General features: G+C 50.5%; 1 protein-coding gene across 1 annotated transcript; it reads right to left on the bottom strand.

The window, feature by feature from the left end:
• Positions 1-12814: 12814 nt before the first annotated feature.
• On the bottom strand, positions 12815-17173 carry LOC125549247 (calcium-transporting ATPase 1, plasma membrane-type). The gene is made up of 7 exons (XM_048712705.2): positions 16762-17173; positions 16354-16408; positions 14285-16233; positions 14035-14193; positions 13777-13948; positions 13390-13682; positions 12815-13306 (listed from the first exon to the last, which is right to left on the bottom strand). Exons 1-7 carry the CDS (start codon positions 16954-16956, stop codon positions 12998-13000), a joined length of 3132 nt encoding a protein of 1043 aa, XP_048568662.2. The 5' UTR covers positions 16957-17173; the 3' UTR covers positions 12815-12997.
• Between the last annotated feature and the right edge of the window lie 2642 nt (positions 17174-19815).

Here is a 19815-nt window from a genome sequence, read left to right as displayed (position 1 = left end):
GAGTCTGAAAAAGCAGAAGCAAAGGGTCAGGGCTGCGCAAGACACACTCCACATTAGATGGAGCAAAATACTCAACACAGTAGCGAGGTACGGCGACAATCGCCCCTCCAAGAGCTACCCAAAGCGGAAGCTGCTACCCGAATTCGATGAGGAGGCCTCAGACCCCCCACAACCAAATATCAAAGGAGCCACCTGGTCGGATAGACGACCCCTCTACCAATACAGAGCGGCATATAACGCCGCTCACAATACAACACGCAACCCATGTGAGGGCTCGCACCCAAAGGACGGCGCAACAAGATCCATCTATGGACCACACAAACACGCCCCAGCATACAATGCAACACAACAAACATCCGAACAACGCGGTACACCCAGCTACAGGGGCGTCGCACACCCCCTATGTTTCACCGATGAGGTACTGGACCATGAATTTCCAGAGGGATTCAAGCCCGTAAACATAGAGGCATACGACGGAACAACAGACCCTGGGGTCTGGATTGAGGACTACATCCTTCATATCCATATGGCTTGAGGAGATGATCTTCACGCCATCAAGTACCTACCTCTCAAGCTCAAAGGGCCAGCTCGTCACTGGCTCAAAGGCCTCCCCGAAAGCTCCATTGAAAGTTGGGAAGAGCTCGAAGACGCCTTTCGGGCAAATTTTCAAGGGACTTATGTCCGACCTCCGGATGCGGACGATTTGAGTCATATAACTCAACAACCCGGAGAGTCAGCCCGAAAGCTTTGGAACAGGTTTCTTACTAAAAAGAACTAGATTGTCGACTGTCCGGATGCCGAAGCCTTGGCAGCTTTCAAGCATAGCGTCCGTGACGAATGGCTCACTAGACACCTCGGCCAAAATAAGCCGAGAACGATGGCCGCATTAACGAAGCTCATGACCCACTTTTGCGCAGGTGAGGACAGCTGGCTAGCCAGATGCAGCACCAGCGACCCCAGTACATCTGAAGTTAGAGATGGAAACGGGAAATCACGGTGCAACAGCAATAACAAACGCCGGAATAAAGAAGGCATCACGAAGGGCACGGCAGTAAATGCCGGATTCAAAAGCTCTCGGCCAGGTCACAAGCCGCCCCCTAAAGGCACCAGGGATGAACTGTCCAGCCTTAACAAAATTCTGGACCAAGTATGTCAGATCCATAGTACCCCTGGTAAACCTGCTAATCATACCCACAGAGAATGTTGGGTCTTCAAGCAGTCCGGCAAGCTTAACGCCATACACAAGGGGGAGGATACACCAAGTGAAGACGAGGACGAGCCCCCCAAGCAAGACACGGCGGAACAAAGGAAATTTGCACCAGAAGTCAAAACAGTAAATGTGTTACACGTAATCAAGGGAAAAAACAATGCAGCACGCCCAGGAAAGTATACCCAAGTGCCTATCACCACGAAGTCCTGCGACTGGTCATCTCAACCGATCACTTTCGACCATCGCAATTACTCAGCAGGTATCCGACACGCAGGATGGGCTGCCCTGGTATTAGACCCAGTAATTGGCGGATATCACTTCACAAGGATCTTGATGGATGGCGGCAGTAGCCTAAACCTAATATATCAGGATACAATCCACGGGATGGGGCTAGACCCAACACAAATTCACCATAGCAATACTACCTTTAAAGGAGTAACGCCAGGCCCAGGGGCTCGTTGTACGGGCTCCCTCCTACTACAAGTTATATTCGGCTCCCCCGACAACTTCCGTCGCGAGCATTTAACTTTCCACATCGCTCCGTTTCAAAGTGGCTATCAAGCACTGCTAGGACGCGAAGCTTTCGCTCGCTTTAATGCAATACCACACTACGCCTCCCTCACACTCAAGATGCCCGGTCCACGTGGCATCATTACAGTGCACGGAAATATCAAGCGATCTCTGCGCGCCGAAGAGAGTGAGGCTGCCTTGGCAGCCGCACACTAAAGGCGCCCGGACAAGCGAAAGCATCCAATAGGTCGTCAAACCTCAGATACAACTAATCAAGTCCGGCGCCGCTATTTATACGGAATAAGTGGTCACACCCCTATTTGTCAATATAAGGGGCTCAACGCGCGCAGACAAGTGGCAATTTCTTATCATCTTGAATTATACATGGTTTCTTTAATAACTATCCTTTTGCACGACAACTTTTTCACTTAACTTTCTCTCTTTTACAGACGATCATCATGCTACACCCGTCCAGGATACGACACAACGGAGACACAGGCGCAGACGTGCAGCAGGGACCCGCTCCAAGGATTCTTTTTAGATTAAGACCCTGCGTAAACCTTTTTTACTATCTCTTGTTGATACATATCCACCCTTGAGAAGGATGCTGACGTCTTGGCATGTGGACACGCCAGAACAATGCACGAATTTGGACACAAGGGGCTTCTTACAAAGGCCATTATTTAGGCCCGGTTTATACCACAAAGACCGAATACCTTAGGGAGTGTTCGGTGTCGCGAGTTTGGCCCTATATGCATTAGCTCCGAATCATTGTCTTTGGTCAAATGTTGGGTTTGCCCGGCTCCTGTGTTTTGGTGCCTTACGTTCCGCTTTACCGGCTAAGGTAGCACCAGGAGAACTACTGCGATTGTGCCCTGGTTCATCCGGAAGAGCACCTCAGTAGAGAAAGCCGAAAACTGACTGTCATGATATAGCGTGAGACTGGTCAACCACTCGATGACCTGTGGGAATGTTAGAATTCCTCCGCCTTAATGAAGGGCCGTTTTCCGGCCAGGCATGTACGCACCCCGGAATCGGGATAGTGCGGAGCCACCAGGGGCTATCTAGTAGCCCCACTGTCAAACTCCTATGGCTAAGTGAAAGTGCTAAAGCATTATAGTCCGGTTGCCCCGCTCGCTCTGATATCACCTCCTTAATAGGACCAAGACGTTGGGTTAAGTGTGAATGCGTGTTTTTGCGAGCACCTCCGCATTATATGCGTGAGGGTTGAGGCCGACGACTGCAATCTTTCAGGTTATACACATGTATACATAAACGGCCGCCCAGGAGGCATCATATTACTTTCAGGCAAAAGTATAAAAATAGCCTTACAAAAATTTATACAAGCATTTCGCTTACAATGAGATTACATATCACTCAAACATAATATTTTTTGAGCACTGGGTCTCTATCAAACGGGCACCCTCAAGAACTTCTTCAAAGTAGTGCTCAGCAGCCTTTCGACCTATAGCCGAATCCCGCGCTGCAACATTGGTAGCATCCGTCTCCGCCCAGTATGCCTTAACACGGGCAAAGGCCATCCGTGCGCCCTCTATGCACGCCGACCTCTTCATCGCATTAATGCGTGGCACCACGTAGAGGAACTGCTGCACCAAGCTGAAATAGCTGTTCGGTTTTGACCTTTCCGGCCATAGCTGATCCACAACGGACCTCATGGAGAGTCCGGACAACCTATTTAGTTTGGCCCATTCGGCTAATTGGTCAGTCAATGAAAGTGGACGCTCGGGAGTATGGAATTGTCTCCAAAACAGCTGGTCTACTCCATGGTCCGTCTGACCCTGGAAGTACTTGTCCGCATCGGCAGCGCTCGCCGCCAAATCCATATACACATCCTCCGAGCTCCACAGCCGATCCAGAGGGGCATACCGTGGATCTCCGAACTTCCTCCGCAACATAAAGGATTTCCCAACTACAATATCCCCGGCTTCCCGCAGCTCCTCCTTCTTTGCCCTCATAGCAGAGCGGAGGTCCTTTCTCGTCGCAGCAGCCTTCTCAAGGTCCGATGCCTTCACCTGGTTTTCCTTTTCAAGAACCTGGCAACGGTCGGCAGCGGCTTTTAATTCTATGGCCATCTTGGCCATCTTGTCCCGGCTCTCGCCATGTGCGTCCTTCTCGGCTTGCAACTCTTCGACCGCCTTCAAAGCAGCCGCATTACCCAACCTCGCTTGTTCCTTGGCTCGGGCAAGTTCTGCCCGCAAGGCTTCAACAGTGGCAGCTCCATCTGCAGTCACAACATATTAGAGATACTGGCATTATGCTGCTCTTCCTATGTGACGTTTACCAGATAAAGACACTTACCCTGTGCCTCATCAATCCTTTTGTTAACAAGCTCGATGTCGGCGTCTGCCGCATCCAACTGCCGTTCTAAATGGGCAAACTCGCTAGTCCGGCTAGCCACCGGAGTTTCCATCACCTGCACATAGAGGCAGTATGATTATTACCTGGGAATATGATCCTCTGTTCGTCGTCGTTTTCGATGACAACCAGAGTCTCAGGGGCTACTATCTACACAGGGCACACCTAGCATGTGCAGGACTATCATACATTCTTTTACGTACCTCAAAGCCTGTCAGTAGATTCATAAAAGCTTCATGCAATCCGCTTTCTGCGGACGATATTCTCTCCATCACCGTATTCATCAGCACATGATGTTCATCTGAGATGGCCGCTCGCCCCACCAACTCCCTCAGAACATCCGATCGCACACTAGACGGTGCCGGACTCTTTTGTCTGCTCTCTTCGGGAGCCGGACACTGGGAGCTTCGGGGGTCAATGGGATTATATTCTGGCCTCGTCAGACTCGGAGAGGCCCTCCGCGACGACACTTCAGGGTCGCCCGCTTCCGGAGCGAAGGATTCCGGAGGAGGCGTTTCGCTCTCCATCATCTCTAGAAGAAAATCCCCCGAAGACGAGCTCATTTGAGAGGGGCTAAGGCCCGAACTGCAAAAATATATGCGGTTTATCTTCTCAGAAGGAAAAGATGGCATATCTGTACTATTAAAGTATTTCGGGTCACTTACGACTCGCGGGAGAATTGATCCCCCCATGGACTTTGTGCGGCAACGGCGGCCCCCAAGGTAGGACCCTCTGTGGGAGACTTCTTCTCCCGTTTGGAAGCTTCGGCTTCCGAATCCCCAGGCGCAGTCCTTTTCCTCTTCTGGTCGTCTTCCTTCATGGAGATGCTCGCTCCCTCGGTTAGAATGGGCAGCGTTGGGGGCCCGCATCCACCCGCATTGCCCTCTACAGTATCTTCCTTTAAGGGCTCCGGGCAAGGTGCGGTCTGGAGCATCTTTTCCAATACCGGATTTTCCAAACCCTCGGGGAGGGGGGCCGAACACCGGATCAACTTCGCCTTTGTTAGCCAGTCCTAGTCAAAAAGCAAACTCTCAGAAATAACTTCGTGACAAAGGAGAGATAGTATGTTCGGCCGGAAGATGCCTTACCTGTTCGGCGGCGCGGTTACTACTCAGGCCCACGTCCTCGGTGATTTCCAGACACTCCACCTGAGGTCCGAAGAATGACTTGTACATCTCCTCATGTGTCAGGCCGAGAAAATTTTGAATGACACGCGGTCCTTCGGGATTGAACTCCCACAGGCGAAGAGGCCGGCGTTTGCAAGGCTGGACTTGACGAACCAGTATAACTTGTATTACCGCAACCAAACTGAAATCTCCATTGAAGAGATCTCGAATGCGGCTTTGTAGTATAGGCACGTCCTTGGCTGGACCCCAGCTCAGACCCCGGCTGATCCATGACATCAATTGTGGTGGAGGGCCCGAGCGGAAAACAGGGGCGGCCACCCACTTGGCGCTTCTAGGAGCCGTGATGTAGAACCACTCCTGTTGCCACAATTCAGACACCTCTGGGATGGAACCTTTGGGCCATGGAACTCCCGTCATCTTGCGTATTGAGGCACCTCCACACGCCGCATGTTGCCCCTCGATCATCTTCGGCTTCACTTCAAAGGTCTTGAGCCATAGGCCAAAGTGAGGGGTAACCCAGAGGAAGGCCTCGCATACGACAATAAATGTCGTGATATGAAGAAAGGAGTCCGGAGCTAGATCATGGAAGTCTAGCCCGTAATAAAACATCAAACCCCTGACGAAAGGATCTAGAGCAAGGCCTAGACCTCGGAGGAAGTGGGAGACGAACACGACGTTCTCGTTGGGTTCGGGGGTAGGGACGGCCTGCCCTCGGGAGGCAGCCGATGCGAAATTTCGACGGTCAGATATCTGGCCTCCCTCAACTTTTTGATGTCTTCTTCCGTGACGGAGGAAGGCACCCATCGGCCTTGAAGGCTAGATCCAGACATGACTGAAGGTTCGAAGCACCTGACCTGAACTTCGGGCGTTTGAGCTTGAGGTGGGGGAAGGATTCGATTGAGCAGGGGAGGGAAAAATAAAAGCCTTGTCCCCTTTATAAAGAGGGTGAATATCAAGCGTCCTCTCCATGTCCGTTTGGACTTGCCTATAATCTAGGAGTCCTAGGAGCGGTTGGGTTACCCACGCCCGTATTGATGAGAATCCCGGAATAAGGGGACACGATCTCTGCTTTAACAAGACGTGCCAAGGAAACCGCCTCGCATGACGCGCTGAGGTGGGATAATGAAACGACTCGGATAAAGGCTTAGCCGTGGTGTGTCGCGCTACGGAATACGTCAGCAGATTAGATTTGTGTAAATATTATTCTCTCTGTGGCAATATGTGGAAACTTATTTTGCAGAGCCGGACACTATCTTTGTGTTCAAAATCTTCTATGAAGTACTTGGAGGAGGAACCCGCCTTGCAATGCCGAAGACAATATGCGCGCCGGACTCGTCGTCATTGAAGCCTGGTTCAGGGGCTACTGAGGGAGTCCTAGATTAGGGGGTGTTCGGATAGCCGAACTATACCTTTAGCCGGACTCCTGGACTATGAAGATACAAGATTGAAGACTTCGTCCCGTGTCCGGAAGGGACTTTTCTTGGCGTGGAAGGCAAGCTTGGCGATACGGATATGTAGATCTCCTACCATTGTAACCGACTCTATGTAACCCTAACCCTATCCGGTGCCTATATAAACCGGAGGGTTTTAGTCCGTAGGACAACATACACATCAACAATCATACCATAGGCTAGCTTCTAGGGTTTAGCCTCTTCGATCTTGTGGTAGATCTACTTTTGTACTACCCCTATCATCAATATTAATCAAGCAGGACGTAGGGTTTTACCTCCATCGAGAGGGCCCGAACCTGGGTAAAACTTCGTGTCCCTTGTCTCCTGTTACCATCTGGCCTAGACGCACAGTTCGGGACCCCCTACCCGAGATCCGCCGGTTTTGACACCGACAGGCTGTTCCTGGCCGTAGGATAAATATCATCCTCGAGCCCCTCTACAGTGCCTTACTTTTCTCACACTCTACATTAGATTGCATCTAGTTGTCGCATGGGCTCGACGGCTGGTGGGGCCTCTTTGTCAGCTTCATGGAGTGAGGCCGGCCGTGGTGTATGCCTCTCGCGGTGGATCCTGCGGTGGCTTCGCCTGTGATTTTTAGAACCTGCAGAGGGCACTGTTGGGATTTCACGTGATGCCCGTTCGCGTGTCAAACGCCGGTTGGCATGGGGTGGATGAGGTGAGGGAAGGCATGTGACTCTCTTCTTCCTCCTTCCCATTCGTCTTCTTCCCCTCTTCTTCGTTCGTTTCTGCCAGATCCGACGCCACTCCAGCTTGTCGTTGCCTCGCCGCGCCATCTGATTTGACAGGTGCATAAATTACAATAGCCGAGGGGCAGTAGTCTTATGCAGATATACGTTGCGAAATTTAGTTGAACCTTGCTAACAACAATTATAATTAAGAGAAATCTGATATGTGGAACATATTGAAAATGCGAGCATCCAAAAGCACATCCACGTAGAGCAATGCCGCTGCAGACGCCTGACTTTGATTGTAACAAAGGAATGATAAAACCAAATTTGCAAGAAATATAGTAGAATGACAATTGAGAGTTGTAACATATACCACCTATGTTTCAAAATACAAGGTGTATCAGTTGTTTTTTCAAAAGTCAAACATGTGTTAGAAATAAAAGTATCAATATCTATAGTGCAAAATTTGTACCACTAGATCCATTACAAAAAGTATTTTTATATTTTATTTATTTTGAATTGTAGATGTTAATATATTTTTTTATAACCTTGGTCAAACGTACATAAGTTTGACTTATATGAAAACTGATGCACCTTATATTGTGAAATGGAGGGAGCATTTTTTTAGTGATTCAAAAAATAGCAAAGCATGTTGCGACATTCTGAAATAATAATAATGTTTATTATTTGGTGCCGCTCAAATTAATTTTAGCATACGCGAGGGGGAAATAAATTCCCTAAACATCCTAAGCTGGCCGTTGAGCCTTCGTGCTATTTTATTGGAATCCTCATGTTTAGTTTAATTTAATCACATTTTTCAAGGCTATTTTTATTTTGTTTTTTGTTTCGGATTTTCAGCCTCAACGGACCGTGCCATATATACCATTGCCCGAATCCTTAACTTTTGCTTCGTCCGCTAGCTCATTTCCTTTTCTTTCCTCTCTTCTCTCTTTCTCCGACCAGAATTACCTTAAAAAAAGACGACCAAAAGGGGGGCGGGGGTGCTATTCTCTGTGTAGGTCGACGCTTGTCTATAAAACACGCACCCCCCCGCCCGTCGTAGCTACCTTAGTTTGGGCCGGTCCAGGTAGCGCCGGTTCACCTTCCATTTTTTTCCTTTCTTTTTACATGTTCTTTTTTATTTTTCTTTCCTTTCCCAATTCCTAGTTTTTTTATTTTCACGAATAGTGTATAAAATTTGTGAATATTTTCTTAAAATCGAGCAATTGTTTTGTTCATTGAAATTAAAAAGCGTTCTTCGAAGTCAAACAATGTTAATCATTTTGAAAGAACATCCATCAAATTCACAGTTTGTTCACTGAATTATTTTTCTCACCAAATTTAAAAATCTTTCACGAATTTTAAAAAATATTATCATATTCAAAAATGTTCATTGAATTGGAAATATGTTCATACATTTTCGAAAAATGTTCATTAAATTCAGAAATAGATCTTGAATTCAAGTTTTGTTTATGAACCTAAAACAACTGTTTATCAAATACAAAATTCATTCATCAATATTCAAAAAATGGTAAAAAAAAATCAAAATTAGTTGATCATAACAAATAAAATATTCATCAAATTCAAAAAAGGTTTACTTATTGTGATTTTGAATATTTTTTGAATTTATGGATATTTTTTGAATTCGTAAGCATTTATTTGAATTCGTGAAGATTGTTTTGGAAATTCAAAATATGTTTTGAAGTCCATGAATTTATTTAGAAAAAGTAAAAAAAATGAAAAACGAAAATAGGGGAGCACCGTCCTGCACCTGAGCTGGCCGAAGTTTGCGCCTGGGGGACAAGGGTGTCCGCGTTTTGTCGCTTGTCATCGCGCGGAGCGCGGAATCGAAAGTCCCTAGAACAGAAGCTCCTGCCACTCTAAAAATTAAAATAGAACGGGAGCTCCTATTTGGGCGCCCCTAAGTCTTGTTTTTTTAGAAGACCCTATGTGTTGTTTATTCCAAGATATAGGGCAGCCTTGCCTGGGAGAGCGCAAGACTGGGCCGACCTATAGTGTGGGAGGACACAGGTCACAGCCTCGTTTTTTTGTACATTTCATATTTTTTACTTAAATTTTTTACTTTTGTATATACTTACAAATATTTACAGTATATATATATGTATTATAAAAACTCTTTACATTAAAAATTTGAAATTTTTTACCAATCTTTTGAATTTTTAAAATGTTTATGGAAAATTATTTCACATGTATACGAAAAATGTATACAAAATATATAATTGTATGAAAAAGGATGATCATGTACTATAAAAGTATTGATCAGGAATTTGAAAAACCTTAATAAAGCATTTAAAAAATGTGAAATGTGTATAGATTTTTTTTCATGTATATGAAAAATGTATTAAAAAATATACAATGTGTATGGAAAATGTAGATCATTTATTTAAAAAATGTTAAACGTGTATAACAAAATGTTTCTGATGAATATGAAAAATGTACAACGTACAATGAAGAAAAGCAGACATCAAAAAACATATAATTAAAAAATCTACTTAAAAAAGTTATACATGTATATAAATATGTTCCGCATGTATAAAAAATGTACATTCTGAGTAAAAAATGTTTATTGCCATGAAAACATGTTGACCATGCATGTACAAAAATGTTGACCATGTATTAAAAAGATGTTCAAAACATGTATTTAACAAAAATGCATCATGTACTGAAAAAATGTTCAACATCTATCAATAAAATGTCTGTACACTAAAAATGTTCATCATGTACTGAAAAAAATAGACATGTGTTGAACAAAAAAGTAACTGATGAAAACTGACAAAGAAACAAAGAAAACCATAAAAAAGAAAATGAAACAAATAGAACCGAAAAAAGTAAAAGGGAAACCTAATAAAACCCAAGAAAAAAATGTAAACAATGAAAAACAAGAAAAGAAACAAAGAAAAACCAAAGTATACCAAAGGCAAGTAGGAAGCCATAACAAACTGATGAAAAAGCAAAACAAAAATCATAGAAAAGAACCCATCAGCACACGGGATGAAGGCGAACCAACCTGTGGTTGGATGATTAGAGGGACTGTGGTATCCACAGCCCACCAGGGTTCAAATCCTGGTGCTCGCATTTATTCCTGAATTTATTTTAGGATTTTCGGCGATGTGCATTCAATGGGAGAAGACGTTCCCATCGATGACGAGGTGCCTACAGTGACTTCTTAAATTTCAAGATGATATGTCGGCTCAGTCTTTCGGAGATGCTCATATGGGGATAGGGTGTGCATGTGTGCATTCGTAGGGATGAGTGTATGTGCGTGTATATAAGCGCTTGCGTCTATATTGTGTTAAAAAAAGCATGCGAGATGAAGACTAGTCCATCACCGAGGCTCAAAATGTGCAAGTGCACTCGTTGAAAGATTAGACCATCTAAAGCCGGGCCCCTCAAACCCGCATCATATGCCCGGGCAGACGGCCCGATCAATGACCGATAACAAGACCGACCTAGTCCAGCGCCTCAAGCCCTCCTCAAACGCCAGACTTGATCGACACCCCTCATATCCAACCCAAAATATGTCGTTGATATGGGGAGGCCCGGACTTGACTGGGCACGTCCTCCACGTCAGACCCGACCCATGGTGGCCCACTCAACCCCACATATATTCCTCCCCATCCGCTCCCTGGACCAAACACTAGCCATTTCACGCCACTCCCCTCCACCACCAAGCCCCCGTCCGATGATGTCTGGCTTTCTCCAACATGGTGGGCAGCGGATCTGAGTGCTACACCTCTAGATCCGTGGACCCCGAGCTCTTCCCATGTGACCCAGAGGAGGAGATGACCTTCTGGCTTGCGCTCCACTGCTCCTGTCAGTAGGTCGCCCGATGACAGCACATGGAGTCCTGCCGTCGGGAATGCATTGTGTCCGCCGAAATGGCGAATGGATATGCCGCGATGTGTTTCGCTGCTGCCTCACCAAAGGCGGTGTTGTCCGTCTAATGTCCGAACACTGTGGCGGATGCGCAACCCATCTGTTGGCGCGCCGAGCAGGAGGTGAACGCATGGGTGTCGTCGACACAAACATGGCGCAGCGTGCTTGCCTTACGAGGCAGCGGGCGCGAGAGATGGCGACAACCCTGGCGGTGTTGAACGTTGGAGAGGCGGAGTCGCATTGTCCGGCGCCCTGTATGGTGCACCAGTTCGGGTGCCACAACCGTGTCATGGTGGGTGTCGCCGGCTCCTTCTAGGATGGATCCATCATCGATTGGACGTCCAGCGGTACCGTGAGGGTTTCGGGTCCGACGAGGAAGAGTAGGGCATGGGAGACGGTGATGCCTTGAGTCTCGTGAGTTGGTCCGTGTCCCATGCCCTACTCTACCTCGCTGGCGACTGGACCAAAGTGCAGCCAGCTGCCGAACATGGTCAAGGCGGAGCCGGACGAGCTCTGCTTAAAGATCGCTATGTTGCATGTAATAGTATAGATTTGAGGCTTCTAATTCGAGGTATCCGATTGTGGAATCGATTATTTGAGGCGTGACAGATCACTGTCTGCCTGCACGTCGGCAAACGTTTGATAAGTCGGATTTGTCAAATCAATCTATAGATGCTCTTAGTGGTAACAAGTTTTTTTTTTAGAATCACCGGGGGGAGGGGGGGTTGTGGGGTGTGGGGAGCTCCCCCACCTGAATATATTACTCAAAGGGCTGCCGGGGCAGCAAGTGCAGAATTACATAGGCATGGTGCAACGTGCAGAGATGTAGGAGTGGCACGAGAAGACATCCTCCTTGTCTCGTGTTTCCACGAGACGGTGAGACCAAATGTCTAAATCAGAAATAATGTTTCTAAGGGTTATTACAGAACATTGATCAACACTCCTAAACAACATGTCATTGTGTGCCGCCCAAATCTTCCACAGTATTGCCATGAGGACCAAGGACCATGCCTTGGTAGGGAGCTGAGGAGGCAGAGTGGCGTCCCAAAGCTCAGTGATGTCATTGCTTTGTGGCAGAATCCCAATGCGTTGCCAAATCCTGTTGGCAAGTGGGCATGTGAGGAAGAGGTGCATGGAATCTTCGGATAACCTAGCACACCGCGGGCATATATCCGAGGATATTATATGCTTATGGGCAAGGTTGACCCTGGTATTGAGGCGGTCCTTAAAGAGTAGCCAGACGAAGATTTTTAGCTTGCAAGGAGCCTTGGCACTCCAAATGAGAGGGGCAATGAGATCGTTCTTTGGCCCAGCCATGAGGGCGCCGTACGCGTGCTTGGTGGAGAAGCCATGGCCTTGGTGTAGGAACCGTTGATCGTCCTCCGCCGAGGGCATGCAGTCAGTTCAATGGTAACGAGTTTTGGACTTTTAGCAACAATCCACCTTGGCGTGGCTAAAACTCATCTCTCTATTAGAGAGAAGTTTGTGTATACATGATAAGAAACTGAATTCATCATAACTAATCCTAATACGAAATTCATAACCATCTTTGGCTAGAAAGCACAACAAATAAACAATGACAAAAAAGAAACTCAAGTCTCTCGGAATGGTCATTGCCGCAAGTATGCTCCGGCACGTCCTACACTGAACTGAAGCTGCATGCAAAGATCGTTTTCATCAAAGGATTAACATATTTTCCTCTTCCTAGAGAAAAACAACAGCAAAAAGTCTTCAAAATCACACGGCGCTGGGGCCGGTGGGGATGGGCTGGTATCCGTCGTGGCGATCCGACGAGGCGTCGCCGGAGCCGACGGGGATGCACTTGAGGAGGGCGCCGATGACCAGGCCGACCGACCCGACGAGCACGCTCATGAGCCACAGCCTCCCGTTGAGGTGCACCGTGCCGGCGAACGTCCCCAGCAGCTCCACGAGGATCACCTGGAACCCGACAGTGGCGCCGACCACCGCCGAGAAGACCCAGCTGCTGAACATGCCGCTGAAGACGTTGATCTTCTCCATCTCCCGGCTGTTCACCTCGTTGAAGACCTGGATCGTCACAAGGTGAAAGTGTCAATGGAAGTTCGGAGATTAATTTGTGTTTTGATCTTGTGTGTAGGAGAGTGTGGTACCTGGCAGAAGACAAAGGTGTTGAAGACGAAGGTGTTGAGCAGTTCCTTGTCGCCGTTCATGTGCAGGAGGCTGTCCCCTCTGGCGAGGAGCACGCCGAGCACGACGAGCTGGAAGATGCTCTGGCCGGCGATGTTCCTCCACATGACCTTGGTGATGAAGTTGTCGCCCCGGCCCACCGGCGGCCTCCGCATCATGTCGTCGCTCGGCGGCTCTGTCGCCAGCGCCAGAGCGCCGAGTGTGTCCATGATCAGGTTCACCCACAGCAGCTGCACGATCGTCAGCGGCGCGCTCCCTGAAACACATTTCAAATTTTCAATGTACCTACGTAAGAGAATACCAGGAGATGACATGTATGAAGAATCAATGGAGTTTCAGGTTGTGCGTACCTGTGAAAGATGCGGACACGAAGTTGACCATGAGTGCCACCACGTTGACGGTGAGCTGGAACTGCACGAACTTCTGGATGTTGATGTACACGGAGCGTCCCCATTTGGCGACGTTGATGATGGTCGAGAAGTTGTCGTCCATGATGATCACGTCGGCGTTCTCCTTGGCAACCTGACAATTCGCAATCGCAAGCAAGGAGTGTAAGCTCATGCCAGGACGAAGAACTGAAGATAGCAGGGCAGTACGACGTTACAAACCTCTGTTCCGGCGATGCCCATGGCGAGGCCAATGTCAGCCTCGTGCAGCGCCGGCGCGTCGTTGGTGCCGTCGCCGGTGACGGCCACCACCTCGTTGAACATGCCCCTCAGGTTGGTCACCAGCGTGTGCTTGTCCAGCGGCAGCGACCGCGCCATCACCTGCACGCAAGAACACCAAACAGTGTGTCACCATCGGCATCAACTTCTTCGGAGAAGCAGAGCATGGAGGATGGTGATAGAAGACACGTGCCTGGATTTTCGGTATGATCGCCCTCATCTGGTCGGGGCTCATCTGCCGGAATTCGGGCCCCTCGATGGCGACGCCGTCCGGAGTGAGGATGCCGCACTCCCTCGCGATGGCCTTGGCCGTGCTGATGTTGTCGCCGGTGACCATGCGGACGTTGATCCCCGCGACGTGGCAGGTCCTCACGGCCTCCCTCACGCCCGGCCGGAGCGGGTCCTTGATGCCGAACACGGCGATGAGCGTGTACCCGTCGTTGGGGACCTCGTTCTCGCCGCCGACGTCCTGGTACGCCAGGCAGAGCGTGCGCAGCGCCTCGCACGCGAACTTGTCGATGGCGCCGGCCACCTGCTTCATGTAGTTCTTCTCCGTGAGGGCCACGATGCTGCCGTGGCGGTCGACGACCACGTTGCTGCACCGGCGGAGCACGACCTCCGACGCGCCCTTGAGGAACGCGCGTGGCCGGCCGCCGGCGCTCGGGGACGCGACCACCACGGCCATCGTCTTCTTCACCGAGTTGAACGGCTCCACCTTGAGCTTCGCGGCGGCCGCGTGCTCGATGCAGGTGTTCTTCTCCACCCCGAGCCCGAACTCGAGGATGGCCGACTCGGTGGGCGTGCCCATGACGCTGGTCTTGCCGTCCTTGCTGCGCACGACCTCGGAGCCGGAGCACTGGAAGACGCCCTCCAGAAGAAGCTTGGCGAACCCCTCCGACAGCGCCGACGAGGTGAACTCCTCGAAGCCCTTGGCGGTGCTCACCGTGGTCGCCCCGCCGGCAGCCCAGACTTTCTCGACGACCATGTGGTTCGTGGTGAGCGTGCCCGTCTTGTCGGTGCAGATGCAGCTGGCCGACCCCATGGTCTCGCACGCCGAGAGGTGCCGCACGAGAGCGCGCTCCTGCATGAGTTTCTTCATGGCGAACGCCAGGCTGAGCGTGACGGCGAGAGGCAGGCCCTCCGGCACCGCGACCACGATGATGGTGACTGCGACGGCGAAGAAGTTGAGCACCGACAGCGCGTCCTCCATCCCCCATGTCACCAGGCCGCCTGGGGAAGCAGCCTTGCCGATCAGGAACCTCGCCATGAGCACGGTGAAGGTGAGCACCGCGAAGGCGAGCCCAATCTTGCCGATGATGGTGGCGACGCCGTTGAGCTTCACCTGCAGAGGCGTCTCGTCCTCGCCGCCCTGGCTCAGCGTCTCCATCAGATTCCCCCACTCCGTCCGCATCCCCACCGCCGTCACCAGCATCCTCGCTGACCCGTCCTGCACCTTGGTACCGCCCAGCAGGAACCGGTTCGTGGCCGACACGTGCACCGGCTCGCTCTCGCCGGACAGGCTCGACTCGTCGACGATGAACGAGTACCCATCAATGAACAGCCCGTCCGCCGGAACCTGGTCGCCGATGGACAGATGCACGATGTCGCCGACGACGATGTCGTAGATGGACACCTTCTGCCGGAAGCCGTCGCGCGTGACCTGGATCTCGATCTTCTTCTTCTCCCTGTCGAGGTCCCGGAACTGCAGGGACTGCTTGTAGTCGCTGGCGGCGGTGATCGTGACGACGAGGGAGATGGTGAGCATGATGCCGAGGCCGTCGTACATGCCGCCCGGCCACCCCTCGGTGGCGATGCCGATGACGACGGAGATGACGGCGCAGAACGCGAGCAGCATGAGCGTCGTGTCCTGGCTGGCGTCCCACAGGTACATCCAGAACGTGCGGGCCGCCTTCTCGGGGTAGTGGTTGGCGCCGTAGACCTCGCCGCGGACGCCCACGTCGTCGGACCGGACGCCGTCGGCGAGGGAGACGTTCACCTTGCGCGCCAGGCCCTCGACGCCCTTGTGGAGGCGCAGGCTCTTGGTGTCGTGGCCGCGCACCAACGAGGCCAGCTCCTCGGCGCTGATAGAGAAGCCGCTCTGCCGCGCCAGCTCCGACAGCGGGTGCTCCACCCTGCGGGCGGCTGCGACGGGGCACCGGAGAAACATCGCCATTGTTACGATCGATCAGAGGAATATATTTGGACATAAATCAAACTAATGGGACGTTTATGGCAGGTTGCCGGTGATGCAGACGAACATACCATCGATGAACTGCAGAGCGGCCTTCTGCACGTAGAGAGCGACACGAAGCTTTTCCTATGGAGATGCAACCAAACATCAGAGGAGAAAATTTAAGCCTGGTCAAGGCGAATTTAAGCCAGCTTAATTCTACCACGGAGGTTACTAATACAGTCAATCTCTCCATCTATTGCAGCCATCGCTAACAAATTTCGATCGCTCTAAAACATGTGTGATCCACGTAACTGTCGTCCATGCAGATCGGAAATTGATTGCAACAAATTAATCCGATTAATCAGTTTTTAGATCAAGAGCCATATGCCATGATGCATGCATTGGCGTCGCAGGGCAGTAGATCTAATTAGCTAGCTCGGCGAAGAAGAACGTGGGCGAGATCGAGGGTGTATCATCGGATGGACAAATCGACGAACCTGGATGTTGCGGCGCTGCGTCTCGGCCTGGGATCGCTTGTCGAGGTCGGGGACCATGCGGAAGCGACGTCGCCGGTTCTTGACGAGCGTGCCGACGGCCTCCCGCCATCGGCGCTGCGCGTCCTCCGACGGATTCTTCGCCGGCACATCGAAGGTCTTGAGAAAATCTATCGATTTTTTCCGTAAATAAGACATGGTTGATGATGGGCAATCTAATTAATTGATTGATCAACTCTCTTGCAGTCCTTTTCTCTTACTGCTTCTCTATCCGTGAGACTACCTAGAAGCGTCTAAACATTGGAGACTTGGAGTCCTATTCCCATGGTATTCTTTCATACATGCCACAATCTACGCGGTTCACATCGCACAGATGGTGGATCAGCCCATATACTTGATAAAAAATAGCTTTGTTCAATTTTAGTAGTTTGTTCAATGGACCAGAATATTTCTTCTTTAGACATTGTAAAATATAATGAAAAAGAGTTGCTACATTCCCTCCCCTTCCGTAAGCCTAATAAGAATTCTCAAGATATTTGGAGATTGGGTTCGAGTGTCTGTGTAAGGACATCTCCAACGGTGATCCGTAAATTTCATCCCGCATCTGTTTGCAGACTGGATGCCAATCCGTGGACAAAGATGCGGGAGGATGCCATCTAACCGTAACCGTATACATTTTCACAACAACTCAAACAAATCAGACGAAATTCGTGCAAACACGGCCGGATTTCATATAAACATGACGAATTTCATATAAAAATGCCGGATTTTCATATAAACATAACGGATTTTATTACATTTACACTAACTAAGCGGTGCTAGTCCGGCTCTGGAGGTATACTTAATACCTAATCTAAATGGCCGTCCATGGATCGCTTTGTCTTCCTCATGTTCGGCAGCCCGATCACGGACTGCCGAAAGCCCCGAAGGTATATGCTTCAGCGCAAAGGACGACTCGCTTCCCCACAGCTCATCGGAACCCGGCTGGTGCTTCAGCGGTAGGGGAAGGCGGCGCCTCCGCTTCCGTGGAGCCCATGCGGGATCAACGAAGGTCATCACAAGAGAAGAACCGGGCAAGACAGCGGCTGTGTACGCCGGCGTCGCCTCGGCAGTGGCCTTTACGTGACCCAAGTAGCGGCGGCCTCCCATGTTCTATTTCTACTCATTGATGATTGCGGATGCGAAGGCGCTGGCCACCGACTCGCTGCTCTCCATGCACCTGACTTTTGGCTGTGCCTGCATGGTCCGTCCGCAGGCACGAGAGGCACAGTCACAGACACGAAAGGCGTGTTACGACGCGGCATCGCGGACGACATCGACAACACCCGTGCCCGCCGTGCTCCCGCCGTGCCGGTGGAGCAACTCACAACTCCTCATCGAGCTGGCCCGGAGCGGCGAGTTGTTGAACCACGCGCCGGCTTGGGGCGGCAACTGGCTCCATTGAGCTAGGCGAGGGAGGTGGAGCAGCGAGTTGCCTCGCTCGTATCCGGCGGGCTCGGCGGGTAAGGGAGTCCTGGATTAGGGGGTCCCCGGGCGTCCGAGCTATGTGACATGGGCCGGACTGATGGACCGTGAAGATACAAGATAAAGGCCTTCCCCCGTGTCCGGATGAGACTCTCCTTTGCGTGGATGGCAAACTTGGCGTTCGGATATGAAGATTCCTTTCTCTGTAAATCGACTCTGTACAACCCTAGGCCCCTCCGGTGTCTATATAAACCAGAGAGTTTAGTCCGTAGAGGCAATCATAATCATATAGCCTAGACATCTAGGGCTTAGCCATTACGATCTCGAGGTAGATCAACTATTGTAACCCCTATACTCATCAAAGTCAATCAAGCAGGAAGTAGGGTATTACCTCCATTAAGAGGGCCCAAACCTGGGTAAACATCGTGTCCCTTGTCTCCTGTTACCTTCGATCCTTAGACGCACAGTTCGGGACCCCCTACCCGAGATCGACCAGTTTTGGCACCGACATTGGTGCTTTCATTGAGAGTTCCACTATGCCGTCGACAAAAGGTTCGATGGCTCGATCGATCATCTACAATGATGTTGTTTCGAGGGAGACTTTCCTCCTCGGCCAAATTTTCATATTCCGTGGCTTCGCACCGCATGGCAACTCGATTGGCCACCTTGAACAGATTGACAGCTACGCCCCTGGTCACCAGATCCGTCTCGAGAACCTAAACTATGTCGCTGATATCCGAGGAGACTTGATCTTCGAAGGGTTCGCGGCCCCGACCATTGCTCTGGCCTTAGATCCGGAGCAAACCATCAGGTTCGAAGATGGGAGTGTGAAGCCCACCAGACTCTTCGTTCCAAACCGCATTATCGAGGATCCGGAGGCGATCGTGTCCACGGCGAACTCGGAATCAGTCCTGGTTCCCCATATCATTGAAAGGCCGGACTCGCCCCCGGACTCCAGATCCGAACTCTCGAAGTCCGCGCCAAGTAGGCAGGGCCAGGGGGCTTTCACCTCGGCCAGCCCCGTGGACTCTCGCTTCCACGTCCAAACCTCGCTCTTAAATGAGGCCCTGAACTTAATGCGATCCCTCGCTATTACAGAGGAATCACTTCCGAACTACGCCCAGCCCGGACTAGGGGCTAAGAGAGGGGAATTTTACGTCCCACCCACCACCCACATCATAGCCACTATCGAAGACTTAACCGACATGCTGGATTATGCCTGCGAAGACATCGACGACATGGACGACGATGTTGGAGATGAACAAGGCCAAGACCCACCGATTGCCGGACATTGGACGGCCACCTCCACATATGACGTATACATGGTGGACACACCCAAAGAGGACGATGACACAAACAGGAAAGATCCGGTAGAGGTCAAACCTGATGAGGCACCACTGAAACGTTGACGCCAGCGACGCCGCTCAAAATCACGTCGTGGCAAAGACAGTAATACCGGCACCGGAGACGATAACACTCCGGAGGGTGCCGAAGAGCCCGAAGCCCCCGTCGAGCCCACATCCGAACAAGACGATGTGGGAGAGGGGCAAGTCAACCCCGACGATCCAGTCGGGAACGGAGACTCGGAAGATA

This window comes from Triticum urartu, chromosome 3A (assembly GCF_056163025.1).
Source record: "Triticum urartu cultivar PI428250 chromosome 3A, HENAU_Tu73, whole genome shotgun sequence".
NCBI lineage: Eukaryota > Viridiplantae > Streptophyta > Magnoliopsida > Poales > Poaceae > Triticum > Triticum urartu.
The sequence above is the reverse complement of the archived record's forward strand: the minus strand, read 5'-3'. Positions and strand labels throughout refer to the sequence as shown.

What these genes read in the sequence shown, in the direction of transcription:
- LOC125549247 (XM_048712705.2), bottom strand. Translation starts at nt 16,956, where the DNA reads ATGTCTTATTTACGGAAAAAATCGATAGATTTTCTCAAGACCTTCGAT. An exon ending in TGGGCATCGCCGGAACAGAG is followed by an intron (nt 13,949 to 14,034) that starts GTTTGTAACGTC and finishes GCGAATTGTCAG; the next exon opens with GTTGCCAAGGAGAACGCCGA. An exon ending in ACACCTTTGTCTTCTGCCAG is followed by an intron (nt 13,307 to 13,389) that starts GTACCACACTCT and finishes GTGACGATCCAG; the next exon opens with GTCTTCAACGAGGTGAACAG.